The sequence below is a fragment of the Neocloeon triangulifer genome, unplaced genomic scaffold, assembly GCF_031216515.1.
Source record: "Neocloeon triangulifer isolate White Clay Creek 2 clone unplaced genomic scaffold, ASM3121651v1 ptg000012l, whole genome shotgun sequence".
NCBI lineage: Eukaryota > Metazoa > Arthropoda > Insecta > Ephemeroptera > Baetidae > Neocloeon > Neocloeon triangulifer.
Genome location: NW_026775554.1, coordinates 3,732,101 through 3,750,320, shown reverse-complemented (window position 1 = coordinate 3,750,320; position 18,220 = coordinate 3,732,101). Strand labels below are relative to the sequence as shown.

Sequence of the window (18,220 nt, the reverse complement as noted above, 5' to 3'; positions counted from 1 at the left end):
TCTAGCCAACGTCAGGACGAAATCCGCACGTCTAGCTCGACCTGACATAGGTCACCCAAGGTCGGACTGAGAGGCGCCCTGCTCTGAAAGTCGAAACACGTATTACATTAAATAGGGCCACGTGTGCCCCCGCCGGGACGGAAAAAGTCGCCAGGCAGGTGATCAGGGCCGCGATTGTTACAGATCTGCTCTCCCAGCTAAGGAGTCGTCGACCTGACGAGTCACGTGACTCGTAAAAACGGGGCATTTGTGACCGCCGAGGCCGCGTTGCTCTCGAACCGAGTGTCTTCTTCACCACGATGAGGCGAACACTGGTGTCTGCGACCCTTTTGCTCTGCGTGGCCGCCACCCTGGCCCAGATCACCGTTCTGCGGGGCAGCGAAGCTTACACAGGTACATAATTTCTAATTAGAGTAATTAGAAAAAAAATTGAAGGTTCTTCCTTGTTTGTTTGCTGATTGTTTTCTTTTTATTTGGTAAAAAAAACGCAGGGGTTTATCTAAGAATTAATAGATACTCCATTCCCGACGTGGCCTCAGTCACGTATATACAAGACCCAACAAAGTTACATTCACAGATTTGCCGACCCTTAAAAGGTACGCTCTCAGGAGGCGAAGCAAAAAATTTCAATGCCACTGGGTTAGAGCTGAAAGACCTTCACACCTGAAGTTGATAGCTTTCGGTTCCTATGCAAATTTTCTCTCTTTTCAAAAAGGAAGAATAAGACAAGTACGCTATAATTAAATATAAAATAAATTTACCACAGAAAGCTGGTTTACTTTGAAAATTAGTTGACTGCAAGGATTGCTGCTTCAACTCTGTAAGGAATATCTTGAAAAATATTTAAAATACTGCACGCAACAAGGACTACCAGGCGAGATTATTTCGGTTATTTTGTAATAAATCTTTTTAATTTTCTGGAAGAAAACTTATTTAATTAGAATGCAGATATCCAGTAATTAATGGGGGATATTCAAGTGCTAAGTTAGCACCAGCAAATATAAGAAAGTTAGCATGTGAATTCCCCCAATTATTTTTTTATAGCAGCAGTTACTCGTCACCGAGTGAACTTAAATTTTTTTCCATCATTTCTTTATAAATCACTTCCAATTCAGATGCAAACACAAGTAATAATGCAGCCGGCGCCAACAAGTCAGAGCAGAGGTGACGAACTCATAAAAGCAGGGCACACGGTTTGCATAATCTTTTGCATGTCCGCATTCAAAACATTTTCTGTTTGATAAATCTTATTTTATTTCATGTAAGCTCTGCGGAGAGGCCAAAACAAGTTAACATCATTTTACACGCGCAAGAGAGCAGAAATTATGGATCAATTAAAAAACACATAACTTGTGACTTCCGCGGTGTAACTGTGAATAAAACTACTTACACGATGAAAATAAACCTGGCGTTGCAACATATATGAGCGCGTTTTTAAACTATTGCTTTCTGCGTGCTGCTGCGAGATAAGTGCCAAGGCCAGCGCGCGGCGTAGGTCAAGTTCAATCTCAGTTAAATAATCGTAATGTTCGCCCTTCGTGACTTGAGCAAGGAATTTTTAATAACTATTAGAGACGTGCGAAATAGTGGAAGACCTTTGGAGCGTATGAATTTAATTTCTGGTAATTAATAACTTATCGAGGTAATCAACAATTACTTTTGCTTGAAATTTGAATATGAAGTCGTCAAGAACTTATTCAAGTTTTACTTAGTCATAATAATCCTTGGCAAAAGAATTTGTTGAATTTTTGAACTTTACAGCGTACCTTTTTATTCCAAATTATTTTAGAAGCTCAATTTGCAGCCGGAATATTTTGATACAGCAAATATTTCTCAAAGATATACAGGTGCTTCTCATAAGGAATGCAGGAAATTTTCCTTTTAAAGGAGAATCCCATTACAGTTCTCGTAAATATCAATGTCATCGGCCTAACAACTTTAAACGGCGATGAAACCGCTAACGCTCTAGAGAACAATCAGCAAATCGGGTCACAATCTATTTGTTGTGGGGCCGATTTGGCCGATTTTGACCGCGGGCGTGTGACTTTTGTTTCAGCGCTGTTCAGGCAGAGACCGGCCGCCGCCGCTCTTCAGAAACAACGAAACCCGTACTGTCCCTATTGCGATTCGTCCGTGTACAGTTACTGCTCGGACAAGCTGCTGCACGACGCCTGCTGCTGTTCGGGCGGCGGCGCCGACCCGCTTGGTAATTCATTCATAGTTGTTTGCACCGAATTTGCGCTCTCATTACGCTCCTTGTCTTGCAGGTCCGCAAGCGTACCCGCTGCCGCGAGAGTGCCAATTCGCCGACTGCAGTTTTCTGCACGCCAACACGTGCCAGGAGCACCAGCTCATTACCAGGTGCTGTTGCAGCAATTTCGTCTGAGGAAATAAATGGACACGCACGCAGGTATATAAAAAAAGTACAAGTTTTTCTCTCGAGCCGCCAGCAAGCACGTGCCTCTATTTCTTTTTTTCTCTCTCTCCATTATTTTTCTCTGGTTACGAAATCAACTTTGCACTCTATCAAGGAAGCGAGAAATTTTTTATATTTTCGAGGAAAAAAAATATTCGGGTTATCTTGTTTGTGTTCGCAGGGAAATATATGATGGTGATATTCTATTTATCAGTGCTTCTCTACGGCCCATTGACGCTTTTGGCACGCGACTTTCTTTTGTTTTGTTTCAAACGATAAGGAAAAGTTTCTCTGAATTTGCGGATTTGTGCAGTTTCCTATAGTACTTTTTGATCATAAAACCCAAAAGAATTTCTTCGCGAGATATAATGAAAATAAGTGTGGGTAAAAATTCAAAACGTTGAAAATAATTTTTTCTTCTCTAACAACAGAAATTATGGATATGAAGCTAAAGCTAGTATTTTTTTAAAACCACCTCAATAAATTATATCAGAAGATGAAAGTTTTATAAAATTTTATTTTCATTGATTCTTCAATTATACAAAATTTGAAAACGTAATATTGTGGACAAATAAATTTGTAAAATTCGTTTATCTTTTGTGTGACTTTATATTTTATTTTATCTCAAAATACACAAAATTTCTATGAATTTTTATATTATTTTACTTAAACAATTTTCATCATCTAAAGTATTAGCTTAAATTTAACTAGTTAATATTAGTTTAATAACAGTATTTTTAATTGCTTAACGCAATGACAAATAATGATGATATTGTCAGCTTGTTTAATTTACCTCCTTTTTTGCCATAATTATTATTCTTCTAAGCCAAATTTGAAACATTTAAATAAAATTTAAAATTTGAAGAAAAGATAGGAACAAGGATCAAATTATTTTCTAAATCCATGAATATTTTTTTACGAGCAAACATGTTCCTTAAATGGATGGACTTCAACAGAAGTTTGTCAATATTTAGTTAGACCACAGAGTGTACAGCCAAAAATTCCTCACTAAATTCTTGCGCGTTTAATGAATAATTTATTTCTTCCGCGCGATTCTGCCGGCAATGGATGATTCAACATAATACTTGAGCTTCGACATAATACACAGATAGTTCCCGCGTCGTTCAGCTCCACGTGTATGAATCCATATATTATTTCAATAATAACATGATAAATATAATGGTTGTTGCTTGGAATTACGATTCCCCTTGTGGCTAATGCATAAATTGCCCTCGAAGCACCGTGGGGGTTAACTCGGTACGACTTTGTTACAACTTGCAATTGCGGCAGTGCTCACATGTAACATATCAGTACGCACGCGAAAGAAAAAACTGCGTCTTGGGTTCTATTAAAGACAGTGATTTTCTTCCGCAGATTTCAATGAGAGACGCTCGACAGGCGGACGGACGACCTCGGACGACAAAGAAGATTCGTTCTAACAAAGTGTGTATCACAAAAACAAAAATAATAAATTATTCATAGAGAGGCAATAAATTATTGAGAACCAAATGCCGATTTATTTTTTGCCTTCGATTCTCGTGAGTGTGTGATGGTTATCAATTACGTCTCTTTTAATTGATTTTATGAGACGGCGAAGACAATAAAGTAACTAGCGCGTCTTTCCAATTCAACGGGCAAAGCGTTTATCCAAGCAAGTAAAAAATCTTGAGATGTTATTTATTTTATAATTTTTCCAAGGCTTTTTGTAATCTTGATGATTACGTTTTATTTAATTTATTTTGAAAATTTGATCAAACAACTAAATGCTTGAACTGGCTTTCAAATTGTTTCTTAATTAAATTGCTGTAAAAAAATTGAAAAAAAAAACCAATGGCAATTTTATCCAAATTGGATGCACTTTTTAAAATAATATTTTGCAAAACGAAGTAAATTATTTAAAAGGGCCACGGACAAAAAGTAGAATTGAGAATAACAAAAATCAATTTATCAATTTATTAAAACAGTTATTTTAAATTTATTACAAAATACAAGAAGGTTTTAAAGTTTGCATGACTGAATATCAAACCAAAGTAAAATAATATAAATTTTATATCAGTTACCCTGCAGAAAATTTTTCAGATTTTGGCTATGCCAAAAAACGGCCTGGAGCAGAATTTTTTTCCCCCTTTGGGGATCGAAAATCCGCTTGATGAATTACATCGGCGGCAGCATCCGGGAGCGAGAGACAACACATTGCTGCGATTGATGAATAACGAGCCGGCAGGTATGGACTGCGTTTCGTCCGGCACGTGAGGCGTCGGCGCCTCGGGTCGCTCATCGACGGCCCGTGTCGGGTCTGACGCTCGACGTCAATGCGGCTAGACGGGTGAAAAATGTATGTGCATAAATGCGTCCCGCCGCGCTCTCAGATGCAAAATAGGCGCGCGCTGAACTTTCTCAAATAATCAAGTGTTCCTTTGTCGGAGGGGCCGCGAAGGATGATGACACACCTGCACGCGAATAGAAAATTCTTTTGCTCACGACGACAAGGCACTCCTCTTTTCTATCCAACGATTAGTTAGGTCTGCATTTTACTAATGCGCATTTCTTTAAATGCCGCTGGAAAAAATCGGCACGAGCGCCGCTTTGCAGCCGGACCAAAGTTCACGATTTTTGTGCCAAATTTGCTAAGTAAGCTTCTACTTCCATATTCTGCAGAAAAATTTGCAATTCACCAATTTGTTCTTTTAAATGGTCTGGTGTGCAAAATTGAAATAAAGAAGGCATTGTTATAATTATATTTTACAGTTGAAAAAAATATATTGATGGTAAGGAAAAATGTATAATTTTAATTTGTTGAAAGAATAATTATATAAAAATGGTCTATAATTATAATATATTTTTTATAAATTAAATTTGTAATATAAAAAGCTGCTTTTTTTCTTGGCGTTAAAAATCAAAGTTAAAATAAATGCATTTAAATTTTAAATACATTTTGTAGTGATTTAATTTCTTCTTATGAGAGACTCCAAGGGTTTCAATTTTTTTCTGCTCAAATTATGAGCCTTCTTTACCAATTTATTATGACCCTTAAAAGAAGTGTGCAAATTTTGTGACATAGCTCTGGCCGCTCTGGGGAGTAAAAAGGTTAACAAAGGACAACAAAATACCAATTTTTGGTTTCAATTAAAAAAAATAGCTCATCAGCGTGCTTTCACTGCTTTCGACAGATAATTTGATAAAATACACTTAAAAGAAAGGAAAAATGATTTGACGCTAGATAACTAATTGTAATGAAAAGGTAAGTTTTAACAACAAAAATTATAAATAGCTTTGGAAATTGACACTATTGAGTTGTGTTTTGTAATCAATAACTGTATAAATTTAGCTTTGAATTACCATATCTTTTGCTGCTAATTTAGAGTCGTTCCTCGGAGAAATTAATATGAGGTGTGTTTGGGATCCGTGTCAGTCACTATTAATAGATGCATCAAATATAAACTTCCTATTATAGAGTTACGAATGTAAGGAAAGAAAATGCGTGTCATCTGGGAATGTGACAGCGTTCACATTTTCACGGTCGACTATTCTAGAGCACGCAACTGAAAATCCCATCAAGATTATCGAATTTCAACAGCTCGTCTCGCGACCATCGACCGCTATAAGGGAGACCGATGAGGAAACTCGTATTTTTTTCGGAGACTAATTAATGCGCCCCAGGTATGAAAAAACGCCGAGAATAGAGCTGCAGGTTGAAAGAAAAAATAAATAATAATAACAAGCACCTGACGGAGTTGCAAATAATAATACGCAAGGCTTCTTTAATAGGCGGCCACGTGGGACGCGTGAGTTAGAATTAGAAAAACACACACACGCCGCGTTCACCCACGCCCGCGGATTGTTACATCACGACGGCCGGCGAGGGAAACAAATAATTCGCGGAGCCTTCGAAAATGAGCTCGGGAGATGAGAAGAAGCTGTGGCGGGGGGCAAAGCCAAGTTGGAATGAAAACAAAAACACGCGCATCACGAAATTTCCTCCGTCCGTCCACGTGGGGACGCACCGTGAAGGTCGAGAAAGAGCGGCACGTGTCGCTGCTTCTCACTCGTGGGGATGACTCGGCAGCATCCGAAAAAAGGACAATGGACCCGAGAGCGCGCACGCCGCGTCCCGCAGCTTGCAAAATTACCGTCATTTGCCTCATTACAAGTATCAGCTCGCATGCATGCAAGCGTGAGACAGAGAGGCGCAGTCTGCAGGCCACTGGGCAAAACATTTTTTAACTGAATTTTTATAAATTGACGGAGAATTATTATTTTTATTTTTCAATGACACGATTCTGGGAGTTGCTTTTCCCATCTGTCAATCTCTGGGGCGTCCCAGGGCGAGTCGAATTAAATGAGACGCACGCACGTGTGTTTTGTGCTACAATGGGTCATTTGGGACTTAATGCGCAGTGGGTTCCAATCACGTTTTTCAGGCATGCCAAGTGTCAGAATAGCTCTCGACGTTAGTTTTCCTCTTCTATGGTTTCTATATACTTGGTAAAAGCACTGGCAAAGAAGAAGAACAAGAGCGATTCTCGGAAAATAAATGTTAAAAGCATATCAGCTGAGCGTTTTATGTATTGTAATGATGTTTTTAAATAAAGCAAAATCTATATTTTTGTGCATAGAGAATGAAAATTTTACGTTTTATGGCGTAGTAGGAAAAAATTAAAAATATGGGTTTGTCAAAATACGAATTGATAAAAAATTATAAAAAATAAAAAATGATAAAAATCGAGAAATTTAAAAACAATGCTGAAAACTGAAAATAAGAAGGTGTCATTAATAATCGGAATAAGCCTGAAGTTTAAAAAGTTTTTTTCTGAAATCTGGAAAAGGACAATAAAACGGACATATTATTTGTGCTCATTCCAGAAACTAGAGTAGAAATATAATAATTATAAAATTTAATATTTAATTTGATGGAGTGATTTTTGAAAAATTTAGCCCCTGTTGTTAAAGGGATGCCGAAAATTTTAAATAAAATTAGAAAATAAATCACACAATTATACAGTTCATTGTCAGATAAAATTTAACACTTTTTTTACTTCAGTTATTTATCGTGGAGATCAGATTTGAAAAATTTTTGAATTCCAAATTTTAAATTAGCTCGGGAAAATTTAAATTTTAGCGGAAAATCGCAACTAATATAATTTATAATTTATTTATTCCTAAAATCAATTAAAATAATTTTATTTATGGTTAGGATACACACTTGCCAGGAAACCTAATGGCCCAAACTGCTTGGTAAATCAGAAAAAAATCTTAAACGCGACCACCAACGGCAAACTTTACTAGGAAACAAATGAAAAAAAACTTCAAACACTGGGCGCCTCTCTCTCCGCAGGGTGCAATTAAATCAAAGCAGGTTTCCTTATTGTTGCGCGCGCTTTTTTTATGCCCTATCCCTTCACCAGCGCTGAGTGGGAAAAAATCGCACATTGCTACTACTATTCGCAATTAATTTCCCTCAGCAAGTCGCACACAAGACATTAATAAAAGTGTGTATATCCTATAGATTTATGGCGATACTTGGATGCGTGTCACGGTCGACGCGCTCTCTGTGCCGCAACAAGCGTATTTTGCGCTCTCGATTTCAAAAATACCAGAGTTCCTGATGATTATAATAATAATTTATTTTTTCCAGCAAGTGCCTCGCGGTGCGTTTGTTATTGTTTTGACGCGCACACGTGGACCGCTCGAGCTCCGAAAAATATACGTGAGAAGCGCCCGCGGCGCGCTGGTGCGGGTGCACCCAATGAAAGGCGGCTCCTTTCTCAGGTACAGCGACCTTCACTTGCCCTACTCCACGTGTCGGTTTTGACCAGCGTAACCAAACTTCGCTCTGCACACGTGTGCATTTTCCTCTCGGCTGTCGCAATGGACCTTAAGAGCGCAGAGTCGGCTCTGCTTCTCTGGTCTTTTGATGAAAGATCAAAATTCCACTGCAGTCGCGTGTGTAAATCAGAATGGAAAAATAGTAATCAAAGACTCTTATAACTTAATGTGAAGATTTATCAAAAGCGTTGTTTGGTTATGCAAAGAAATCGCCGACGATGAAACAATAGTGTTTTTTTATTATCTCCGCGGGGGGATATAAAAAGTCGCCCTTTTCTGCAGGATTTATTTAGATTAATTATTATTATTTAATCTGCAACAAGCCTTCTGACGTCTCAATCACCACGCATATGTTTCAGTCCCGTTTTGAAAACAAAGATAATATTTGCAGAATATGCATGCACTATTTTAATATACTTGAATGGCAGTTACGGAGATGAAAGGCCGCTCGCGTGCAACTTGTTTCTGCACAAGTCAGTTGTAATTATTTATTATGATGCCGTTTAACATACTTATGAGATTTGCAGCGTCAAAAGCAGATCAAGCGAGAGATCGCTAAAGAAAGTTTGTGCGACTGGTTTGCGATAAAAAGTGGCACTGAATAATTACATTTTAAGAGTAATTAAGAGGTTTTATTTAAAAAAAGTTGATTATCAAAGCTGCCAAAAAATTTAAATAACTGAAAATTATAAAATAATCTTCAAAACTAAATGTATTTACTTTTACATGTTTTAACCAATATGTATTTTTCAATTGATCGAGTAACCTCAATAAACATATCCATGATTTTTGGGTTCAATGATTTGAAAATGATTTTTTTTTTTTAAATTTAAATTTTATGTTACATGACTGAAATTTGAATATACCTTCAAAATTCTCATATGTTCAGGTAATTTAATTTAAACAATTCATACGAGATGTTCCAGAAACTAATAAAAGTCGAAATTTGCTTCGTTGAAAATATTTCATAGAGTTCAAGAAAAAATAGTTTAAGAAAATGCAGTTTCAGGTTAATTATAAAAATAAAATACAATTTGGTCAATGCTGCTTGTAGCTATAATTTTCAAATTACTATTTTCAAATAATGCAAACAAACTCTTAAATAATTCTATATATCATTTTGATATTCGCTAAAAAAGTTCTTTCTCACGTTCTGTCAAAGTAAAAACAAGCTCGGCACCAATAAAATAACGATGTACCATTACGTTTAATATGAGAAATTTTTTGATGTTCAAAGCAGTAAAGTTGAATTGTTCGCAGCCGACAGGAATTTTGCTCCATCTCGGAACCAATCGCAGCGGGGCAAATTCCTAACGATCCAAACGCAAAAAAGTGGAACACAATCCAATATTATTTCGCGAGAGAAGAACCTACGCTTAATTAATTGAGCGAGACGCGCTCGGCGTCCGGTGCGCCGTCCGTCGGCTGTTTGTTTTCTAACGCAAATAAATCACGGGCGCCCAATTAAAAGGCTTGGGACGAGCAGATTATCTAAATTGTCGCGCTCGCAATTGCGCGCTTCCAATTACGGCGCGCCGAAATTTCCTCTGCGCAAATGGGAATCTGCGGAATTTTGTCTAATTACTCTGCGGAAGAGGACGAACGGACGGACGCCTTTATTCGAGTGTGTGTGTCTCTCGGCGAGAGTTTCAAGCAGTGGCGGCGGGATGCGCGGCGCGCGGGTGTCGATCGCAAGCAGCCTCGTGTATAAGTACGAGCCACTCTGGATACACACGGGCAGTAAGTGAACAACAATGGTGCTGGCGATGGCGATCTCGGCGGTGGTGCCCGCCTCGGCTGTTTGGCCAGGGCTCCTCTGTCTCCTCCTAGTGTGCGTCGCCCTGCTGTTTGTACAGAGGGTAGTGTTGCCCCGAAGGAGGTTCACCCTTGCCATGGAAAATGTGCCTGGACCAAAAGCGCTGCCCATCATCGGAAATTCGCTCATTCTCACCGCCGGACAGGATGGTAGGCCAAAATTTTTCTATTTTGCTTGACTTGCAATTTAGGCGCAGAACTGAAGGCGTGTGAAAATCTTGAATTGAATTTTCTCGCTTTTTTGAAGTTTTTTCAGAAAATTATTTTTCTTTCTTTTCCCCTTTACTTTTTTTTTTTAAATATTTCAAATAGGTATATTTTTTTGTAGCACACCAAGAAACTTCATTTGAAAATTTAAACTGTGGTAGAATTTAATTCAAAATTTTTAAACGTTTTCCTAATTTTGCAAAAACAGACTATTCTATTCGTATTCGCCGTTGACGAAAATCCAAAATATGACATGGACCACTTGCAATTTCAGAGGCCTAGTTCAAATTTCGGGCAAAGCATATTTTTCATTATTATTTTAATTTTTAATACCAAAAGTGTAGTGTGTTTTTCATGCAAAATTTTGAAAAGTGTTTAATGATGTGATTCGAGAACCAGGAAGTTTGATATGGCGCGTCGCCGTTCTCCTTTTTATGATAATTCATGCGACTGCCGGTGCTTCTCGATAGTGAATCAGACATCAGACCTACTGAACTTTGTAGCGAACTTGCTGATTCGTTTTGCATATATTTGCACTTAAAATCGCACGTGGCGGACACTCTATGCAAACGCAAAGATTTAGCTACATTTTATATAACGTAGAAATTTCTGGCTATTCCACGAGGAATTTAATTAATCAAGGCAAACAAGACAATAATCCATATATTTAATTAACCATTTCACCAACTAATTCGTTTGGTCGCTGTAAGAAAATTAAATTTTGAATCCAGAAATACTATGTGGTCGTGACCTTGAAATAACACTGTTTAGTTCACAAAGAATTTGTGAGCGGTTATAAAAATGAGTTAATTTTCAATTTAATGTTTTTCGAAATAGTTATAATAAACAATTTTTAAAATCACGAAACGGAAAAAAAGCGAGAATTAAGTGAGAATAAAGTGAAAATGAAAGATTTTCATAGTTTTACATCCTCAATCATTTTTTTTCTTAACAAATTAAATAAAATTGAGCCGAATCCCATGATTGTCAGGTTAAAGCTGCATTACTTCTTGTTTAGTTTTCACGGCTACACACGCATTTATGCAAATCGTTTTATGCAATTTGGCTCTAGCCGTGCTATGTTGTATAAAATTTGACAGGAAAGTGTGAAGCTTCGGCAATAAAGGTGGGCACACAAATGGGCTGGCTGGCCAATCTACGTGAGGTTGAGGTCATGTGTGGTTTTCAAGCGTCGCGCGCGCTGCTTTTTTTTCCTCCACGTGTAGCCGCGCCGAGTCGGCCGTGTCAATGAATGAGAGTGCGAGAGTTGAGCACCGGCGCTGAGCTGACTATGGTGCTCATGCAGCAAAGAGATCTAGGAAGCGGTAGTGGCGCGCACAGAGATGCTCTCGCGACTACAGATAATGCCCCGCTAACACTATTATCTCTCGCGCAGTAATAATGGCAAAGACGTCGCAATCGAGTCAGCAACGATGCAATATGATCATCTTTTTAGTACAACGGCAATTTATTATTTATAGTTTATTTATATCCAATGATTTAAATGTAAAAATAAATTTTCCATATAAATTAAATTTGTATGAGGAAAAATTACTACAAGGTATTACTGTAAGATTAATAATTTAATTTTAATTATCTCGCACCACGACAAGTGAAAATTATATCAATCATTCTGTAATTAAGTAATATTATTGCCTAATTCTTATCAAAAATTCACATTTCAAATTAATTTAATTATTATCCTCCGTTTCTGGATTGAAAAATAATTAGCCTCGCGTAACTAATTATTCAAGTTCCACTTGTGCTGTATTTAATCATTAAGTAATTACCATAATAAGGTACAAAGACCAATATTTCTTACTTATTGTTAGAGCTTGGTTGAGTGAACTTTGCTGGAATAAAATTGCTGATATGGATTAACGGCTGGCGACAAATTGAATAAACCAAAATAAATCCATTCAAAGAGAATGAATGACCCAAATGTAAAATTGCGTTGCAGAATAATAACCAATGAAGGTCGCGACGCGAATCGCACAAAATCCTAATAAATGCATCATATTTTTTTTTCAGAATTCTTCCGATTGCTGCAGGATTGCGCAACACAGTACGGTGAATTGTTTGTTATCTGGGTTGGCCTTCGTCCTTTTGTTTTCATCCAAAGCGCCGAAGCTTGTCAGGTACGCGACGCAAAAAGAAACACCTTAATGGTTAAACTGACGCCAATTTTCAGCCCTTGCTCAACTCGTCAATGCACATTGATAAAAGCTACGAGTACGGATTTCTCAACGACTGGGTTGGAACGGGTCTCATTACGAGCTCAGGTAGTTACTAATTTTCAAGTTTATCATTTTTTTTTAATTTAAATTTATTTTTAAATTAGGCTCAAAATGGCACGCCAGACGAAAGTTATTGACGCCGTCATTCCACAATAAGGTGATGGAAGACTTCGCATCGACCGTGCAGCCTGGAGTGAATACTTTCATCGAGTGTCTAGGAAAGCAGACTGGACTCTTTGACATTGTGCCCTTGGCCAAGCTGTGCACTTTGGACCTAATTTGTGGTAAAATCATCGTAATAAAATCAAATGGTCGTGCAATTAAATGCGCGTAAAAATGATTGATTGCAGACACCGTGATGGGCCAGCATATGGACTTTCAGAGAAACACGAATTGCGATTACGTCGAGGCGATATCAGAGTATGAGCGCTTCATTCATTATTCCGTATGGGCGGCGAATTAATTATTGCTTTCTCACAGAATTTGCTCAATCGTGCAGAGACGGTTCATAACACCTTGGCTGAAGCCAGAAGCCCTGTTTAAGATTTCGCCGCTTGGCATCAAACAGAAAAAATGCGTCGAAGTGATTCACAGACACGTAGACAGTGTGAGTATTTCAGAATTTAAAACAACTCCAGTCCAATATATGACAAGTTAGAAAAAAGCAAAAGCCTTAACTCAAACCTATAATTATCTGACCTTGAAAACTTGAATTTTTTTTATCCGACGGCAGGTGAGAGAAAATCAGAAGGCGCTGTTAAAATGTTTGCTACCTTTAAATTTAAAGCTTTATTTGTCAATTTTTCTTGACAATATTAAAATTTCAAAATAAAAATGGCCGTATCAGAACACGTGAATTGTATAGAAATACAATCTTGCAAAATAATTATTTTTAAATTTTATGAAATTAGATAATTGAGAAACGCAAAAAGGAGTTGGAAATGAGAGAGCAAATGAACGGCAACGTGGAAAGCGAGACCACAAAATTCACAACTTCATCAAAAGGTGGTTTGATTCGTAACTACTTTTGGCCTTACAATAATTAATCTCATCTGAAATTTCTTGTTCCAGCCAAGTACCGAGTCGCTTTACTGGACTTGCTGCTGGAGATGCAGAAAGACGGCCTGACAAATGAAGATATTCGCGAAGAGGCCAACACGTTTATGTTTGCTGTAAGTTAATTTTAAATATTTTTTTGCCAAAATTAACACAAATTAAAACAGGGCCACGATACGTCTGCCACTGCCGTTAGCTGGTGTCTGTATGTGCTTGGAAAGCATCCCGACGTGCAGGTAAGATTGATAATTTTATTTTATATGCTCGTCCTAGTCGAGCTCTTTTCTATCGCCCCTGACGCGTAGGCTTATTGTTCAACATCTAGACTTCGCATGCGGCATAAAACTTCCAACTAGTTTCAGTGTCTTTCAGTTTTTTATGAAACGTGTTGGCCGAGTTTTTTTTTTTAATTTTGACCGACGTGAACTCTGAAGTTGGCCGTTGAGGTTGAAAGGTAAATGAACTGTCGAATTTTATGTTTGGAAAGCATTTCACTTTTGGACGCAGCGCCAGCCGAGCGCCCTTAAAAAGGTGCATTCAACTCGATGTCTACATGAGCTTGCGAGAAAGCTCATTTTTCTCTTGCATACTTTTTAGCGGACTTGACACAGGCACTTCTCACATTATTTTACTACTGTGACAGTCTTTTAAAAATCTGCACGTCGGCAAAAAGTTCCTTTAACTTAAATATGCACAGACTGGAGAACGTCAAAAATTAACTTCTTTGTTTAAAAATATATTAAATTTTCCGGTTGAAAAGTTAATAAATCCCATATATTAAATTAAATGGCAATGCTATTTGTTTAAAGGACAAAATCGTGGAAGAGGTGCTAAGAGTCAAGTCGGAATCGGCGGACGGCACACTCGACTTTCCGATGACTCAAAAGTTGCACTACCTTGACTGCTGCATCCGCGAGGTGATGCGCTTGTACCCAGTGGCACCTCTAATCGCCCGTGACCTTCACAGCCCACTGCAAGTTGGTAAGTGCATTGCATACACAAAACACGCCCTTCAGCAACTACGAGATTTTGCGCTGTAGATAAAAACAATGTGATATGAAAAGAGAATAATGAAGTGCCTTGTCCGAGGTCAAGACTTACAGCCTGTCTAGACCCGTTCTAGACCAGCTGGAGTCTGCGGCTTTCTATTGAGTAGGTCAGTGCTGTGTAGCGCAAGTAACCTTGCCATTTCTGCATAGTACCCGGCCGGCAGGCAGCGTTCATATTGGCAATTGAACGCTGGCCTAAAAAGACCAGACGATTAAAGTGAAGCACTTGTTGCGAAAACTTCTGCGCTGGTCGAGGAAAGCGCCAGCTCAGCCCTCGTTTAACTTTTTTCTCCGGAGAGAGAAATTGGAATAAAAAAAAACGATTAAGTAAATTGAGCTGGCATTTCCTTTTAAACCGGCTTAGGCATGCAGTCGGCCCCCAATAAAATTATAGTGGGACACGGCCTTTCACAATGAGTGTGGTCAGGTATTATCAAGATATCTCAAATTCATCTTAAGATAATGAAAAAAAAAATCAACAATAGCACTTGAAGAGGTTTGCTTTTATACATTGAAAAACGAAATTCCAAGTAATCTTAATGATAACACAACTTCTTTAAGTCAGAGACATAAATTTTGATAAAATCTTAACATCCTTAACAAAATGGGACCAATTGAGGAAAAAAGAAATAAATAAATTTTCCTTAAAAAAAATAAATTTTAAATCAATTCAATCGTGTCCGCTCTAAAAATTAAAAATTTATATTCAAATGATTAATTTTACAACTAAAAAAATTAATTAAAATCCCTTGTAATTTTTATAAACATTTTTTTTAAATTTAATTAATTTAATTTAATTATTATCTTAAGTTTCAAAACTAATATTTTATTTGTTATTCCACGACTGCAAAAGCTTCAGATTCAGAGAGCGTTGAAAATTACTGAGTAAAAGTACTTGCGCCTGCAGCTACCTGCTTACACAACCTCTAAAAGTCCTCTACAAAAAGTGCAAGCTGCCTTTTCAAATGCAATTTATTTTGCAACGAGCAAAAAATAAAACAAGTTTAAAATAATTACTGCCAATGAGTGAAACTTTTGCACTGCACGTAATTATACTTCAGATCTCGTCGTATATGTTGTTTGTTTTCACCTCTCGTCAGATTTCAATTTTGCAACCGAACCGGGCGCACGTAGTTGTTTTATCAGCGGCCTGGCAACAGCAGTTGCACACGGTGATTTGTACTGGCTGTGGTCAGGTCTTTCTGCGCTTGCACAACCTTGCAGTGCCCTTGGTCTTTTGAAAGATTGCAGCATGCATGAGATGACTAAAAAAGCTCATGTTTAAGCAATAGCACGCCGCCAAAAAGGCGGGCTTGTGCACTTCAAATACACACACGCGCCGCGCTCAAGGTTTACCGGGTGCATCAGTCATGATCAAGCACTCACTAACAATAAGCTGGAAAAATCTTTTTTTTCTCCCTCGTCATTTAGATAGACTGTAATTTCATGATTGACATTTGGCTTTAATTTAAATAAACTTGACTTTCATATTGTCGTTTTCGTAGGCAACCATTTACTGCCGGCTGGAGTGACCGTCCTTATGAATCTGTACCTGCTGCACAGAGATCCACGTTATTTCCCCGAACCAGATAAATTCAAGCCAGAGCGTTTTATGGGAGCAGAAAACACTACGAAGCATCCCTTTGCCTACATTCCATTCAGCGCTGGCTCGAGAAATTGCATTGGTAATTTTTTCTATAGCATCTGATGCAAGATTAAGTTAATTAAAAATTATCGTTCGCAGGTCAGAGGTTTGCTATGATGCAGCTCAAGATCATTATGTCAGAAGTATTATGTAATTACATAGTTCACTCGCCCGTGCCTGAAAGTGATCTCAATTTGCTTGGTGAACTGGTTTTGGTAAATAAAGAAGGCATTCAAATTTTGCTCACAACAAGATAAAGATACATGCAACTGTGCAAACTAGGGTTATGTAATGGTGCATTTAATTTAATTTTAGGATTATTTTTTTCTTAAGAGGGCTTGACTTGAACATTTTATGTAATTCTTTTGTGAAACAGACTGCTTTACATTTATAATAAAAACATAAGATTTTATTCTTTTGAAATCAAGTGTTTAATTTAGCTTTGAATTCCTTTTAGGCTTACATAGCTCACATTAAAATGCTTCTAACTGTAGAGCATTTGAATCAAAAATTTAAACATAAAAGTTAATGAGTTCAATTAAAGGCGCACTGACCTTTTTCTTCACTTATGATTCTTGTTTGTAGATGCTTTGCATTTTGAAGATTTTGTCCCACTCCATCATGTGCTTCTCACCTGTGAGGTGTGCTCTTAGCTCTTCAATGCTGAACAAAGTTTCCTTGCAAACTCTGCAGTTAGCATAACCTTTCTGCAGCGTGCACCTGTAAGCATTCATTATGTAAATTATATTTTTAATTTATCTTCAAGTTGAAATTGGTCTTACTGCAAGGACTGATTCTGCAGCTTCTGCACAGCTTTTGCTTTCTTCTTCAAATTCCTGGAAACTTTTGATTCAATTTGGGCAGCACAGTGGAATGGGAAAATTGCTTCCACTGATGTGAAAATCTTGCCTGGATGCAAAATCAAATCTTTCTCAATCCTCCTCCGGCAGTTAGCCAATTTGAAGTTGACAGGCTCAATTCTATCAAGTTCTTTGAGGAGGAAACTAAAAAATGGGATGTTTTATGCATAAATTAATTTATAATGCTAATAACAAATATAAACAGAAAATAATATATTATAGAAATTGAAGATTGAGTTTAGTTTAGCGTCAGTCATTTGTTTGCGTAACCAAGGATTTGTAAAATATTAATTTAAGATTATTAAGTGCTTTGTTTCTAGTAAATTATTGCTATGTCTCCAGTATTGTGAATTGGTTTCATCTCCTCAGGATCTGCATTCAGAGTTCACCCAAAATCGAAGTCAATTATCTTCTATAAATTACATATAAACCAATTTATACAAAAAAAAAAACTGAAATTCCTAAAAATTGTACTTTTTACAAGTATAACTGCTCAAATTTAATTTGCAAGACACAATTTGATGAATAATAAATTTAAAAAGCGTTCAATACGTCAATTTTTGCATACTTACTGCAAATCATCCAGTTTGAAATGTGTATGTACTTCACGGAACACGGAGAGGTGTTCTTCTCTTGTAACTGAAGAAGTGTAATGGGAAAATATCCATTTTAATTTCTTGCACCCGACATATAAACACAAATAATTATTCAGGAATAATAAAACATTTTTAATATGTAATCCTTATTCATTTGCAGTTTTGAGCGCCTCTAATGTGTCTTCAATTTCATTGATTCCAGGCAAGAACACCAGGACCGCTCCCCTTTTAGTGTTTGAGTTCTTTTAGCTTGTCCAGTTTGCTAGCCAACTTTACTAGAAGTATATTTTGGCTCTTGGGGCATTACACTAAAGATAATAAATTTAAATAATTTCTGTCCATACAAGGAGAAGGAGAAAATCCAGTTCCTGATCTCTTTCGTGGACTTCGTCAAGGATGACATGAGTAAAGTCGTTCATGTGTTTCTTAGTGACAAGATGCTGGAGTAGGACACGACCAGTCGTGCAGTAGGTCAATCAAGTGTCTCGTGAAATTGTAGACTTCAAGCCCACC

The 18,220-nt window shown here is 37.4% G+C and overlaps 3 protein-coding genes across 10 annotated transcripts in view; 2 read left to right on the top strand and 1 right to left on the bottom strand.

The window, feature by feature from the left end:
* The window catches only part of LOC132198099 (E3 ubiquitin-protein ligase lubel-like), a 29,351-nt gene that overhangs the window by 2,842 nt on the left and 8,289 nt on the right, over window positions 1-18,220 (bottom strand). For 6 of the 8 annotated variants that reach the window (XM_059621878.1, XM_059621881.1, XM_059621884.1 and 3 more), the window contains 3 exons: window positions 17,684-18,219; window positions 17,034-17,255; window positions 16,667-16,971 (listed from right to left, as the gene is read on the bottom strand). The gene's annotated coding sequence lies outside the window, so the exon portion shown is untranslated. Of the gene's footprint in view, window positions 1-16,666; window positions 16,972-17,033; window positions 17,256-17,683; window position 18,220 lie in introns of those variants that run through there. The other 2 variants (XM_059621880.1, XM_059621879.1) reach the window with 2 other exon arrangements.
* Window positions 235-3,946, top strand: LOC132198103 (uncharacterized). The gene is made up of 4 exons (XM_059621890.1): window positions 235-393; window positions 2,057-2,206; window positions 2,268-2,410; window positions 3,791-3,946. The coding sequence occupies exons 1-3, from the start codon at window positions 300-302 to the stop codon at window positions 2,384-2,386; spliced, it is 363 nt and encodes a 120-aa protein (XP_059477873.1). The 5' UTR covers window positions 235-299; the 3' UTR covers window positions 2,387-2,410; window positions 3,791-3,946.
* LOC132198101 (cytochrome P450 4c3) lies at window positions 9,957-16,682 on the top strand. Its single transcript, XM_059621886.1, has 12 exons — window positions 9,957-10,207; window positions 12,296-12,402; window positions 12,456-12,546; window positions 12,606-12,785; window positions 12,852-12,921; window positions 12,982-13,108; window positions 13,413-13,506; window positions 13,573-13,673; window positions 13,725-13,793; window positions 14,367-14,538; window positions 16,112-16,291; window positions 16,351-16,682. The coding sequence occupies exons 1-12, from the start codon at window positions 9,997-9,999 to the stop codon at window positions 16,506-16,508; spliced, it is 1,560 nt and encodes a 519-aa protein (XP_059477869.1). The 5' UTR covers window positions 9,957-9,996; the 3' UTR covers window positions 16,509-16,682.

What these genes read in the sequence shown, in the direction of transcription:
- LOC132198103 (XM_059621890.1), top strand. Translation starts at nt 300, where the DNA reads ATGAGGCGAACACTGGTGTCTGCGACCCTTTTGCTCTGCGTGGCCGCC. An exon ending in GGGCAGCGAAGCTTACACAG is followed by an intron (nt 394 to 2,056) that starts GTACATAATTTC and finishes CTTTTGTTTCAG; the next exon opens with CGCTGTTCAGGCAGAGACCG. An exon ending in CGGCGGCGCCGACCCGCTTG is followed by an intron (nt 2,207 to 2,267) that starts GTAATTCATTCA and finishes CTTGTCTTGCAG; the next exon opens with GTCCGCAAGCGTACCCGCTG.
- LOC132198101 (XM_059621886.1), top strand. Translation starts at nt 9,997, where the DNA reads ATGGTGCTGGCGATGGCGATCTCGGCGGTGGTGCCCGCCTCGGCTGTT. An exon ending in ATTCACAACTTCATCAAAAG is followed by an intron (nt 13,507 to 13,572) that starts GTGGTTTGATTC and finishes TTCTTGTTCCAG; the next exon opens with CCAAGTACCGAGTCGCTTTA. An exon ending in GAAAGCATCCCGACGTGCAG is followed by an intron (nt 13,794 to 14,366) that starts GTAAGATTGATA and finishes ATTTGTTTAAAG; the next exon opens with GACAAAATCGTGGAAGAGGT.